The 15,062-nt window shown below is 37.2% G+C and overlaps 1 protein-coding gene across 1 annotated transcript in view; it reads left to right on the top strand.

Moving 5' to 3' along the window:
- Positions 1 to 14,652, top strand: part of LOC138372843 (fibrillin-1-like) — a 72,271-nt gene extending 57,619 nt beyond the window's left edge. Inside the window, exons 5-12 of the mRNA XM_069338508.1 lie at positions 375 to 470; positions 4,461 to 4,556; positions 7,572 to 7,766; positions 8,980 to 9,228; positions 13,327 to 13,491; positions 13,646 to 13,819; positions 14,182 to 14,301; positions 14,498 to 14,652. Coding sequence (XP_069194609.1) covers positions 375 to 470; positions 4,461 to 4,556; positions 7,572 to 7,766; positions 8,980 to 9,228; positions 13,327 to 13,491; positions 13,646 to 13,819; positions 14,182 to 14,301; positions 14,498 to 14,637 — 1,235 coding nt within the window. The 3' untranslated portion in view covers positions 14,638 to 14,652. The remainder of the gene's footprint in view (positions 1 to 374; positions 471 to 4,460; positions 4,557 to 7,571; positions 7,767 to 8,979; positions 9,229 to 13,326; positions 13,492 to 13,645; positions 13,820 to 14,181; positions 14,302 to 14,497) is intronic.
- The last annotated feature ends 410 nt before the right edge of the window (positions 14,653 to 15,062 follow it).

The following is a 15,062-nucleotide window of genomic DNA, read 5'->3' as shown; positions in this document are numbered from 1 at the left end:
CCTCTCTTAATAGACTGCAAGCCAAATTCATGTCTAGTTCAGTTTTAATTCCCATTCGGTAGTATGCCTCTGCTTTGTCAAACTCTATTATTTCTTCAGGTGAAGGCACCACTCCAAGTTATGTATTCTAACTTTGGTTTGATGAATGTTATCAGTGAAAAAAATAACAATATTTTTCTTTATAATTTGTAGATTTGTGTTTGTATTCTTTACTAGATTGATTTTTTTTTAAATAGATTTAGTTATCACAAAACAAAACTTGCCCCAAGCTGGGTTTGGGGAGTAGAACTCCTTTGGAAATCAACTCCAGGTAAACTTCAGAAATTGTGGAATAAAATGAATGCAAATGTCAAATCATATTTCTTCCTTTACAGACTTGGGGTGCCAGACTTCATGTCTAAATGGGGGGACGTGTCAAGGGAATCGATGTGTGTGCCGTTTAGGCTTTAGAGGGGAACACTGTGCTGAACGTAAGTAACACAACATGGTAGTACTCTGCTCAACATAATTTTTCTATTTATTTATTTATTTATTTATTTATTAATTAATTTATTTATTTATTTATTTATTTATTTATTTATTTATTTATTTATTTATTTATTTATTTATATACAAGAAGGACATTGGGTTCATGAGAGTACAGAGACTTTAAGTTTTACGTTCTTGTAAAGCCACTAGCATGCATAGCGTTTCGGGCAGATCCTTAATCTATCATATAATTCAAATGTTTATTCAGGTAAAGTACATACATAAAAGATGGGATACAAATATTGATGAATTTATAGATAGAGCTAGTACATATAATGCCTAAAGCCACTATTACGCAAAGCGTTTCGGGCAGGAAAAACACTGAAGACTAAAACTTAATACTAATTGAGATTAAAGTATAAAATGTGTTGAGAAAATATAAAAATAAAAAAGGGGGGAACATGGCAGAAAAACAGCAAAAAATACAATTTGGTCGACAAACAGCATTGTTTAAAAAAAAAATAACAGACATGGGTTGACATTATAGGGGTAAGGTAGGTTAAAGGGAGTTATTTAGGTAGTGCTTAGTTTTTATCTTAAACTGGTTGAGAGAGGTATAGTCTTTAACATGATTGGGAAGGTCATTCTACATTCTGGGTCCCTTGATTTGTAGAGCATTTCTAGTTTGATTAAGTCGTACTCTTGGAATATCAAAAAGGTATTTGTTTCTGGTATGGTGCTCATGGGTTCTGTTACAACCTTCAATGAAGCTTTTAAGGTCAGGATTGACATTACAGTTCAGTGTTTTATATAATATATATAATACACATGAGAGGATATGCAGTGACTTAATATCTAACATATTCAGAGATTTGAGTAGGGGTACTGAGTGATGTCTGGGGCCAGAGTTGGATATTGTCCTAACAGCAGCTTTGTGTTGAGTAATTAGAGGACATAAATGATTTTGGGTAGTAGAACCCCAAGCACAAATACCATAGTTGAGATAAGGATAGATGAGAGAGTAATAGAGTGTCACCAGGGCAGGGCGAGGTACATAATATCTGATCTTAGAAAGAATGCCAACAGTTTTTTAAACTTTTTTTTCTATATTTAGAATGTGCCCCTGGAAATTCAGCTTGTGGACAATGAGAACATCAAGGAATTTGCCATCTACTTTGTTACAAATTTGGGTATTGTTTATCCTGAGATTTATTTGATTTGAGGAATTTTTTGAGAATTTTAAGAAGGTAATTTCTAGCAAAATTTAACAATGTTTACAGGTGCATTGTAAGAAAGTACAAAAATACATTGAAAGAAAGTACAAAATTCATTGCAAGAAGGTACAAAAGTGCATTGTAAGAAAGTACAAAAAGAAATTGTATAAGAAATTTGACAAAAAAAGTAGGTACATTGAAGTAAATTTAAGGGTAATCCACAGGTACATTTTAGCGTAATTTGAGGATTATTGCAAGATATGTAGCAAACTATGTGTATAATATGATACAAGATAGCAGCAATGTTTACAAGTTGTATGGCATAGGTAAATATATTGGAGAATTGGGTAGCACTAGATACAGTGTGAGTTTCAAGCACTAGGTAGGAAACTATGAAGATGAAATTAGGTACTTTATGGTTTTATTTTTGAATAAGGCAAAAGTTTGACTGGTTTCAATTTGTTAGGGAGTGAGTTCCATAGACCAGGTCCCTTTATTTGCATAAAGTGTTTACATAGATTAAGTTTGACTCTGGGGATATCAAAGAGATATTTATGTCTGGTGTGGTGATTATGTGTTCTAATACATCTGTCCAGGAAGAGTTTCAGAACAGGGTTTTCACTTAAGAAAAGGGTTTTGTAAATGTAACTGGCACAAGAGAATGTGTGGAGTGAATTTATGTTTAGCATGTTTAGATTTAAATAGGGAGAGCTGTGTGTTGTCTGAAAGCAGATGGGCTTGAGGTAGTTTGCAGAGGTTGAACCCCATGCACAGATACAATAAGTAAGATAGGGATAGATTAGTGCATAATATAGTGAGAGGAGAGCAGAGTAAGGTACATAATATCTGATTTTAGAGAGTATACCAACTGTATTAGAGACTTTCTTAGTTATGTGTTGTATGTGGGTGCTGAAGATGAGTCGCTTGTCTAAGTATAGGCCAAGGAACTTTCCATCATTTTTATTGCTGATGTTAACATTGTCTATCTGAAGCTGAATTGCATTTGTTGATTTGCTTCCAAATAAGATGTAGTAGGTCTTTTCTATGTTTAGTGTGAGTTTGTTGGTTGACATCCATAAGTGGACTTTTTTAATTCATTATTTGCAACATTATTTAATATGTGTGGGTTGGGGTCTGAGTAGATGAGGGTAGTATCATCAGCAAACAATATAGGTTTAAGCATGTTAGAGACATTAGGCAGATCATTGATGTATATAAGAAATAGGAGGAGTCCTAGGAAGCTGCCTTATGGCACCCCTACGGTTAATGGTAGAGTGGGAGAGGTTATATCATTGATGGCTACATATTGGTATCTGTCACTAAGATAGGATCAGATACAGTTCAGGGCAAGGCCTCGGATTCCATAATGGTGAAATTTAAGTAAGGGGTAGTTATGGTTAACAGTATCAAAGGCCTTTCTCAGGTCAATGAAGAGTCCAATGGGAAACTCATTTTTGTCTGTGCTCTCCTAAAGTAACACTTAAGGGAGCACTGTACTGAATATTTGTAAAAACATGGGAGTACTGTACTGAATGTAAATAGCACTTAACATGGGAGCACTGTTAGGATAGACAATGTTAACATTACTAATAAAAATGAGGGGAAGTTCCTTAGCCTATACATTGACAGATCTGTCCAAAATGCTATGAGTGTTAGTGCCTTTGTAAGAATGTAAAAAATAACAATCTTATGTAATCTCACCAACCCACTATTCCTTCTTGCAAATAAATTATTATTATTATTATTATTATTATTATTATTATTATTATTATTATTATTATTATTATTATTATTATTATTATTATTATTATTATTATTATTCAGTTATTATTATGGGAGGACTGTACTGAATGTAAATAACACTTAACATGGGAGCACTGTGCTGAACATAGATAACACTTAACATGGGAGCACTATGGTGAACATAAGTAACACTTAACAGAGGAGCACTGTGCTGAGGATAAATATTATCCCACCAGGCTTCCTAGGGATGCACTAATAATGAACATGAGTAATACTTCAGAAGGAGACATTGGCAAAATGCAAGCACAGTAATACTGTACAAGAGAGCACTGTGCTGAATACAGGCAATATCTCGCATGATAAATTATCTGAAGTTCTTGCACTTTGTCCATGTTTTGCTTTTAGTAAAAATGTAGCCTAAAATCATAAATGGTGACACTTCTGTTACCCTGTATTGAAAATTATATTTAGTACAGTATTATGAAAATGACCTACCTACAGTGAGTAAAAATATATTGTCATACATGCCAGTTACAGTACAAGTTATAGGGTTGCTAGTTATAGGGTTGTCTTACCTTCTATCATTATAATTAATTAAAAGGTCTGTCAGATAAAGTGTAAAATTTAATGTTAAGTAACATCATCTGTGATCCTTTTGTGCTGCTGCTGCTCACAAGATGAGTATGGGGTGCACAATAACCTAGCAGCAGCAATACCAAATATTTAGTGGGAAGTACTTTGCAACATGTAAATAATATATTGGCAATCTTCATAATGAAACACTGTGCCAAATGTAAATATGGTAATGGTTGTTCAGGATTTGAAATGATAAATGTGAGTAATATCTATGCACATTTAACATGGAATTACTGTGCTGAATATAAGTGATATCTCGGCAGGCTCCATTAGTCATTATACACTCTGTCCTTATTAAACCACACTATTTTTATTGCAAAACATTCTTGATTGGCCCTCATGTAATTAAACCACATCTAGTTTGTATATACATTTACTAATTTCTGTTTATTCCTTCAGCTGTGTGCCAGGAGCCATGCTTAAATGGTGGTCGGTGTGTGGGACCAGATCGCTGTGCATGTGTGTATGGGTTCACGGGCAGGCGCTGTGAAGCAGGTACATATCTCCTTTCATATTATCTCGTATAGTATTCTGTATAATTTTAACTCTAGAAAATGGTACATATGTGCAAAATTGACCATTGAGTGTTGGGGCGAGGTTGGGTTAAAAGTCTCACGACTTCCAACCTTTTTTGTACAGTCAGTATAATCTAGTTGGTATAGTTTCTGGGTTCGAATCTTTCTGGGGTCAGGAGTTTTCAGTTCCGTATTGGCTTGGGGACCATTCAAGCTTCTTTGCATTTGTGTTACTCACATGGCCCCAACAGCAAGGTGATTCAATTAAATATCTGTACCCTATTATTCTGTGTACCTGCACACAGAAATAACATCACATGAGACCAGAAGGCATAACAGGATGTGCAGAATATCCCCCGTTGAAGAGCATAGATCCAATAGGTACTCTGAGAGAGAACTCTTATCAACATCAAAGGCCTGAGACTGTTCAACACGCTTTAACTACACATAAGGGACATAACTGGCCGACCCCTCATAGTGTTCAAGAGAGAACTCGACAAACACCTCCAAAGGAAACCTGATCAACCAGGCTGTGATTCATATGGCAGACTGCGAGCAACCGCATCCAACAGCCTGGTTAACCAGTTCAGCAATCAGGAGGCCTGGTCGACAACCGGGCTGTGGGGACGCTAAACCCTTAAAACACCTCAAGGGACCTACTGCCCTCACACGGATCCCGCAGTCTCTCTGAGACACAAACCGGGGTTTTACACAATTCCCCCATGCACCCAAGCTCTGTCATCAAGCTGTTCTATCTCTACGCCCTTACTTCAATACACACAGAAATCACAATAGCGTGATACATCAAATGAACAAATCCACATGGGCCATGATGAGGGTTCGAACCTATGTCTGGGATGATCCCAGACGCACCTTAGTCGATTGTGCCATGGCATGGTATCACGCCACCATGTATCACGCTATTGTGATTTCTGTGTGTATTGAAGTAAGTGTGAAGAGGTAGAACAGCCTGTTGAGAGAGCCCTGGTGCATGGGGAAATTGTGTAAAACCCCAGTTTGTCTCAGAGAGACTGCGAGATCCGTGTGAGGGCAGTACCGCTTCCGGTTGCAATTCTTTTACTATGTCGTGGCTCAATCGATTAAGGCATATCTGGGATCATCTCAGATGTAGGTTCGAATCCTCATCACGGCCATTGTGGATTTGTTCATTTGATGTCTTTTGGCCACTCGACCATGACGACCGTACAAAAGATGATGGTAGCTGAGGATATTTGCACATCATCCCGACGGCACTTTGATGGTAATCTTGGGCATAGTTATTTTATCAAATCACCTCATTTTTAGGGGCCACATGAGCAACACAAATGTGAACAAGCCTGAATGGTCCCCTGGCTTATATGCAACTGAAAACTCCACACCCCAGAAGTGACTCGAACCCATACTGCCAGGAGCACTATGCAACTGGTGTACAGGACACACACACACACACTTACACACACACAAGTGTGTTACACATACAAGTGTAATAGTGAAAGTATTGGAAAAGCTAATCAAAACTAAATGGGTAGAACACCTGGAGAGAAATGATATAATATCAGACAGACAGTATGGTTTTCGATCTGGAAGATCCTGTGTATCGAATTTACTCAGTTTCTATGATCGAGCCACATAGATATTACAGGAAAGAGATGGTTGGGTTGACTGCATCTATCTGGACCTAAAAAAGGCTTTCGACAGAGTTCCACATAAGAGGTTGTTCTGGAAACTGGAAAATATTGGAGGGGTGACAGGTAAGCTTCTATCATGGATGAAAAATTTTCTGACTGATAGAAAAATGAGGGCAGTAATCAGAGGCAATGTATCGGAATGGAGAAATGTCACAAGTGGAGTACCACAGGGTTCAGTTCTTGCACCAGTGATGTTTATTGTGTACATAAATGATCTACCAGTTGGTATACAGAATTATATGAACATGTTTGCTGATGATGCTAAGATAATAGGAAGGATAAGAAATTTAGATGATTGTCATGCCCTTCAAGAAGACCTGGACAAAATAAGTGTATGGAGCACCACCTGGCAAATGGAATTTAATGTTAATAAATGTCATGTGATGGAATGTGGAACAGGAGAACATAGACCCCATACAACCTATATATTATGTGAGAAATCTTTAAAGAATTCTGATAAAGAAAGAGATCTAGGGGTGGTTCTAGATAGAAAACTATCACCTGAGGACCACATAAAGAATATTGTGCAAGGAGCCTATGCGATGCTTTCTAACTTCAGAATTGCATTTAAATACATGGATGGCGATATACTAAAGAAATTGTTCATGACTTTTATTAGGCCAAAGCTAGAATATGCAGTTGTTGTGTGGTGCCCATATCTTAAGAAGCACATCAACAAACTGGAAAAGGTGCAAAGACATGCTACGAAGTGGCTCCCAGAACTGAAGGGCAAGAGCTACGAGGAGAGGTTGGAAGCGTTAAACATGCCAAAACTAGAAGACAGAAGAAAAAGAGGTGATATGATCACTACATACAAAATAGTAACAGGAATTGATAAAATCGACAGGGAAGATTTCCTGAGACCTGGCACTTCATGAACAAGAGGTCATAGATTTAAACTAGCTAAACACAGATGCCGAAGAAATATAAGAAAATTCACCTTCGCAAATAGAGTGGTAGACGGTTGGAACAAGTCAAGTGAGAAGGTGGTGGAGGCCAAGACCGTCAGTAGTTTCAAAGCGTTATATGACAAAGAGTGCTGGGAAGACGGGACACCACGAGCGTAGCTCTCATCCTGTAACTACACTTAGGTAATTACACTTAGGTAATTACACACACACTGTATATATGTATATATAATAGTATTGGGCATGTTTGTTAAACATGCATATTTATCAAAATACAGCAAAATAATATTTTTTGATAGGAGTTGCAGAATAAACTTAACTAATGGCTTTCTTATTCATTCAAGGTAGTAATGTTGTGGTTTTATGCATTTATATGATATTAAGTCGATGTTTTGCCAGATTACAGAACGGGCCCATGTTTTACAAAAGTTCAACACGACATGTGCCAGGGTCAGCTGCCAGGTGTAGTCTGCACAAAGCAGTTGTGCTGTGCCACCATCGGCAAGGCTTGGGGACATCCCTGTGAACACTGTCCAGAACGACTTGACTGTAATAAGGGATATTTGAAGAATATTCACAGTTTACAGTGTGTTGGTATGTTTTTGAACATTTATAGTACTGTGCTTATTCATAGTTATTGTAAAAGTGATATTATGGCTCATTTCCAAATACTGTACTGTACAGCGGAACCTTGGTATTCAAACTTAATTCATTCCAGAAGATCGTTCGAGTGATAATCTGTTTGAATATTGAATAATTTTTTCCCATATGGAATAATGTAAATTGAATTAATCCATTCCAGACCACAAAAAGTACACATATAAACACAAGAAATAAATAAAATAAATGCAAATTTATTCTCACTTGTACTTTGGAGAATTGATAGTGTATGTGGAAGGTGATGAGGAAGAGGAAAGATGAGATGTTATTGTTTAGCATGTGTTCCCCCTACCATAAGAACATCAGGTAATTCATGACTGGCTTTGAACACTTAACTGTCAGCACTCATTCCAGGTTTTTCCTAATGTGTTCACCATGCAGTTGTTGTGCTTTTTTACAAATGATGACCTCAGATATATTATCACAGGCCAACTGTTTGTTCATTTATCCAAATCAACAACAATTTCTCATCCTCTTCAATTGTCTGATATTTTTGTTTTGTAACTGCTTTCACTCCTTTAGCAACATCAACTGCTTTAATGTCCTCTTTATTTTGAAGTATCATACTGATCATAGATTTAGGCATACCAAACTTTTTAGCAAGAACAGACAGCCGGGCATCACTTTCATATTTTGCTATGAGTTGTTTTTTATCTCTATCTGGTTCTAACTAATTTTCTTTTCATTTGGCTTTTATCACTAACTTTCTTAGGAGCCATGGTGACCTATTTATGTTAAGAAAATATACAAATAGCCAAGAAAACACAAGAAAGTTTACAGAGAGTTTAGTGGGGCTGTGTACTGAACGACAGCTTCTGGGAAACTGATTCATCTGTTATGCAGTACAAATGAGTACTGAATTTGAGTGCCAAACAAACGTTCGACTACCGAGCGTTTTTATTCTCAAATAGTGATCGAGTGCCAGATTGTTCAATTTAGGAACTGTTCGAGTGCCGAGGTACCAATGTACTCTACTACATTTGGTTTTCAGAAAAGATATATTGGTATATTAATAATATACTTTACTGCATTATCATTTTAGAATGAACTAGTTTAGAATTAGTGCAGATTTGGCAACATTGACAAGCTAATAAATGTTTTATACTTTACATTAACATTTACCTTTTATGTCATAATTTAATTTCAGACATAGATGAATGTGAGGCCATTCCTGGGCTGTGTGAAGGTGGTCGTTGTATCAACAGTATTGGATCTTTCACATGTGAATGTCCTGAGGGCCAGACCAGGAATCCAGAGACAAATGCCTGTGAAGATCGTAATGAATGTAAAGATACTGATGTATGTCTAAATGGACACTGTGTCAATACTGATGGCAGCTTCTACTGCAGCTGTAACACGGGTTTTATTCCTAGCCAGGATCGTACAAGTTGTATAGGTATAGCATTATGATTTGTCGTCATGATCTGTAAATGCTTTGCTATCTTCTCTCTATCTATACAAGATTTAATGCATGTGGTACGATCTACTCATATACTTGTGTGTGTGTGTGTGTGTGTGTATGTATGTATGTATGTATGTATGTATGTATGTATGTATGTATGTATGTATGTATGTATGTATGTATGTATGTATGTATGTATGTATGTATGTATATATGTGTATATATATATATATATATATATATATATATATATATATATATATATATATATATATATATATATATATATATATATATATATATATATATATATATATATATATATATGTATGTATGTATGTATGTTTGTCTTACATATATGTCATTAGCCTCCTTCCTCACCAGATGACTGAACCATCACTTTATTTGTTTTGACATATTCTGCTCCTCCACATGTCTTGCCTTATAATTTTATACCTTCTATATTCAGTACCTGTTTCTCTTTTGTATATTCCTCTCCATTACATAACCTTTGTATTACTCAAATTTTTGCTTTATATTCTATTCAATATTAAAAATGCTGTTCTTTCATTATAACACTCCTTCCTGGAAGTTGACATCACTGCTCCTTTGCCAGTTGACAACCCTACTCCTTTGCCTTTGGCATTCAAAGCTTTCTATAAGACATTCTGATCCATTCTATTATATATATAAACATGTTTATAATCTCTTTACATGTAACCAGAGTGAGCTTAAATATTCTAGTTAATTCTTTGGAAGAACTAGACAGATCGACACTTGAAACATTAACAATCATTCATATTTACCTGAATTTATCTGAGGGCCACTAATACTAGTGGCCTCGATAAGGACAGCAAACCGGCGGCTTGTCAAAGGTGCCCCCAGTTGCCATGATGATCTTTTCAATTTGTATTTTAAAACCCAACATAGTTTTAGCATTTACAGCTTTGATGAATAGGTGGTTCCATGGGTTTATAACCCTATAGGTGAAAAACCCAGCATTGAAGGTAGTGAAATGCCATTTTCTGGGTGAGCCCCGGAGTTTCTCTGGAGCTTATCAGGCTAATATATGTTATATTACACCAGGACATTAGCTATGGAGTTCAGACCTACCAGGGACCATGAACCAGAACCTGGCCCCTTCAGAGAGGTTTCAGGGAGCAATGGTCCTGGAAAACCTCCTTGTGGTTGAGGGATTTCCGTATCTGCCATCAACCGGGGTTAGGCACCCAGAAAAGTAGGCATAACAAAACAAACCCCACATGGTAAGAAACAAACAGCAAAAACTGAACAGAGAGGTAGAACTCCCTACAATCCCAAGGAAACAAGCAAACGTAACACACTATTGCCGCGTTGCTCGTCCGCGCAGCCCTCCCCTCCCCGAGAGTGGGAGGGGGGGGACCTACCTTTCTGGGTGCCTAACCCCGGCTGATGGCAGATAAGGAAAACCTCAACCACAAGGGGGGCTTCCAGGGCCATTGCTCCCTGAAACCTCTCTGAAGGGCCCAAGTTCTGGCTCATGGTCCCTGGTAGGTCTGAACTCCATAGCTAATGTCCCGGTCTAATATAACATACATTAGCCCGATAAGCTCCAGGAAGCCGTAGGGGCTTCCCTCAGAAATCATCTTTTCTCAGTCCTACATTGTGGTGTTATCTTTTGTATGTATTATATGTATTATGTATTATATGTATTATAGTGTACTATTTGTATTATCTTTTTAAATTACAAAGTGGTCAATAACATTATCGCGCTCCCGGCAGAAGGCTCTGTAACTTTCCCCTCATGCACCGAGCATTTCGGTTGACCGCGCGGCGACACTGAAAAGTGTATACTCTTTTTGATCTGCTCACCTTAATTTTGCATGTATGTATTTAAATGTGGTATCAATTTGTTCACAAGAGAATGCTCTAGAGGAATATATATATAAAATTTCACCAAAGCCGACATGAGACCTGCACCAAATAAAAAACTATGGTGATCGTTAGCCTTGAGCGCCAAACAGCGATGAAATGTTTATGCTCTTTTCAGGTTTGTCAACCCCAGAATTGTTCTACATCGTTAATTTTGGTATCACTGTGATCGCAATAAAATTCCATACACAGACATATGAAAATAAAGTCCAAAACATGGGTGTGCCCCACCCACAAGACCGTGGGAAGTTGCCCAAGGGTTACCTGCTACCGCACACCCAACTGCATATCAGCTACACCCCCTACTGAAAAATTTATACTCTTTTCATGTTTTTGACCGTAATTTTCGATGTACGTGTTTCATTTTGGTATCAATGTGTTCTCAATGAAATGTTCTAGAGGAACATATGTATAACATGTCACTAAAGCTAATGTGATGCTGGCACCAAATAAAAAACTAAGTCGTTTGTTAGCCGTGCAGCGTGAACATGTTGCTACTCTTTTCAGGTTTATCAAGTCAAAACTTGTTCGATATCATTCTTTTTTGTATCACTGTGATTGCAACAAAATTGCCTACACAGACATATGCATATAAATTAGACAACATGGGGCGCATAACCCGCAATGACCCCTAAAGTCGCCAAAGCTTTACCCGGTCGGCCAAGTGCACAACACACTGGACTTGTGATCCTGTGGTCCTGGGTTCGATCCCAGGCGCCGGCGAGAAACAATGGGCAGAGTTTCTTTCACCCTATGCCCCCTGTTACCTAGCAGTAAAATAGGTACCTGGGTGTTAGTCAGCTGTCACGGGCTGCTTCCTGGGGGTGGAGGCCTGGTCGAGGACCAGGCCGCCGGGACACTAACAGCCCCGAAATCATCTCAGGATAACCTCAAGATAACCCGCTAGAGCACACTTAATGCCACACCAGCTACACCCAATACTCCCGACAAGCACAGCTACGTTGTTCATTGTGGTATCAAATTATTCGCAATAAACAGTCCTTAGTTGGTGGTATGGCTCAATATCCAGTTGGAATGTTAAAGGGAGATGTTTTCCAATAGAGATGTAAAGACCTAAGGCCAGATTCACGAAGCAATTACGAAAGTACTTACGAATGTCTACATCTTTCCTCAACCTTTTACAGCTTTGGTTATATTTATTAAACAGTTTACAAACATGAAAACTTCCCATCAACTGTTGTTATTGTTATAAACAGCCTCCTGGTGCTTCGGCGCTCATTAACTGTTTACTAATTGTAAACAAAGCTGCCAAAAAATGAGAGAAGATATACAGGTTCGTAAGTGGTTGTGTAACTGTTTCGTGAATCTGTCTCCTAATGTCCCAGACCACCAAACCTGCTTCCTATATAGCTGGGGACAGCATCAGCTTCAGGCAATCAGTTGTGGCTCCATCAGCCAGGATTAGTTCACCATGGGGTACTTGCAAGCACCTCTTTGTCAATTGATTCTAGACACCATTGTGGGTAAACATATCTGCCTGAAGTTCATATGTATAATGTAATATAGGCTAGAAGCAGGCATGGTTGTAGTGTTTAGTATTTTATTACATATGCTTTTCTCTAGGTCCATGACTGCTACATAAAAATTTCTTTATCATTGCTATGTATGTTTCTGATATTATCATTAATTATCTGATATATATCTATATTTTCACTCAATATTCTAAACCTGTTTGCTCTTAAGTCTTTGTACATTCTCCCAGTTTACTCAGCACCTGAATTATATACTTAGCAGACTAATTCCCTCGGCAACCTACACATTTGTTCTCGAGTTCAGCTTACGTGTCTGTTCTTTTCTTTTCTTAGGTATGATTTATTTCATTTATATTTTCTCCCTACTTTTTGTTCTTCCATTTCCATATGAGAAATACTGTGTGTCCCTTATCCAATCCTCATGAATCCTTCTGATTTTCTCATCATTGATTATACTGATGTATATTAATATGTATATTAACACATGTTAAGAATAATTTTCTGATAAAGTATGATATTTTTGACTCATTAATGTTATTAGAATTGAGTTCAGAGTAATGAAATAAACACAATTATTGATACAAACTAAAATTTATATTGGCCATACAGCATACAAACTGTTATTTACACACTTGTATGTATTATTTTAGCTATAATACATGTTACATAAATGTTTTTCCGTTTAAAGATGCTCGGCAGAGATACTGCTACACAGAGATCAGAGGCACTAATCGTTGCAGGAAACCTCTTCCAATTCCTCTTACTCAGCAAGCCTGCTGTTGCAGTAAGAATATGGGCAAGGCTTGGGGAGAGGGACCTAATGACTGTGCTCCATGCCCAATGCCTGGAGAAGGTAAGTTTGTATGAAGCAAAAATATCTGAGGTTTGATGTATAATTTTATACTGTGCTATATATAAAGTTGGGTAGAAGTTACATGAATATTTAAGAACAATATTTCTCGGACTTGTGGACACCATTTTAAATAGTACAAGGCTGATTTTTTCAGAACTCTATCAAAGGATTTGTCAAGCGACTGCATTCAAGCTTCCCCCTGTAGATGAATGTACAATAAATCAGGGGTTGTGTGGTGAAGGTGGCCGGTGTGTTGACACCACTGAGGGCTACACATGTCAGTGCTATGATGGCTTCACCCATAATGTTGTCACTGACAGATGTGAAGGTAAATTTTCCCTTTCTTCCTCTATGCATCATTACCCTCAAGTTTCATAGTTCTTACTTCATTTCACATTTGCAGTTTCTGATTGTATTGAGTGTAACATAAGGATAAATTTATTTTTTGTTTGGAATGTAATACTTTTTAAATATCCATATTACATAGTCTGCTGTCATTACTACTGTGTAGTACTGTTGATTCTTCCTGAATGAATTTGCTTTATTCAAGCATACCAGATATGAAATATATGATGAAAATACTGAACTAAATGGTTTTTCAGAACACTAAATAAAAGATTATTTTGTGAAACATTCATGAGTTTATTGTATTTGCTAAGAAATGGTTTACAAAAATGTTGGCCCTGTCAGATGTGGATGAATGTCGGAGTGGGGCATGTCGTGGAGGTCAGTGCTACAATACTCAGGGGAGCTTCACATGTCGCTGTCCCATTGGCTTTGATATCTCCTCAGATGGGCGATCTTGTATTGGTATGTAATTCATCACAAAAAAAGTTTACACTTTATCTACATCATACAGCAAAGTAGTTTGAATAATCAGATAATGCTTAAGTCAGACAAATGTTTTTACTCTTAACTTTCATGTGAATTATGTTGAATGTCTCATATTTTAAAACCTGCATGAAATTATCACATCAGTAATCTTCTATTTATATGTACCTCTTAGATCATGATGAATGCAGTGAAACAGGGATGTGTGCTAATGGAATATGCACCAACATGGATGGGTCTTTCAAATGTGTGTGCAACTCTGGTTTCATCCTCTCCTCTTCTGGTTTTGCCTGCATAGGTAAGTTTATTAACTAATCACTATTATGAATATTTTTAAAGAGAAATAAAAACATTGCTAAATTTGTAGTGAGACAGGCTTCATGCACCTATTATTGACCCTGATTAGTATTAAATTTGAATATGTCCAGATGACTGAAGGAATAAAATAAAAATAGCTATTTTAATGTAGTAAGGATTTTAGCATCTAGTAGTAGAAGGGCACAGACAAGATTTTGCAAACTTTATTTATTAAGATTATCAGAAGGCCAAGATACAGGGATCCAGTGTCAAGTGAAGCTCTAGAATGCTGGAGGCATTTGGCAACAATTTGGCTACTGATCCATGCCATGGCATTTGGCATAGATCAGTAGCAATAGATAACATTTCTGCTACTTGGAGGTTTGGTTGTTGATATCAGTGTATCTGGTAATGGGCAAGTAACAAGTCGGTGCCATGACATT

Source organism: Procambarus clarkii, chromosome 40 (genome assembly GCF_040958095.1).
Source record: "Procambarus clarkii isolate CNS0578487 chromosome 40, FALCON_Pclarkii_2.0, whole genome shotgun sequence".
In the NCBI taxonomy this organism is placed as follows: Eukaryota; Metazoa; Arthropoda; class Malacostraca; order Decapoda; family Cambaridae; genus Procambarus; species Procambarus clarkii.
This window is presented reverse-complemented; position numbering and strand designations above follow the sequence as displayed.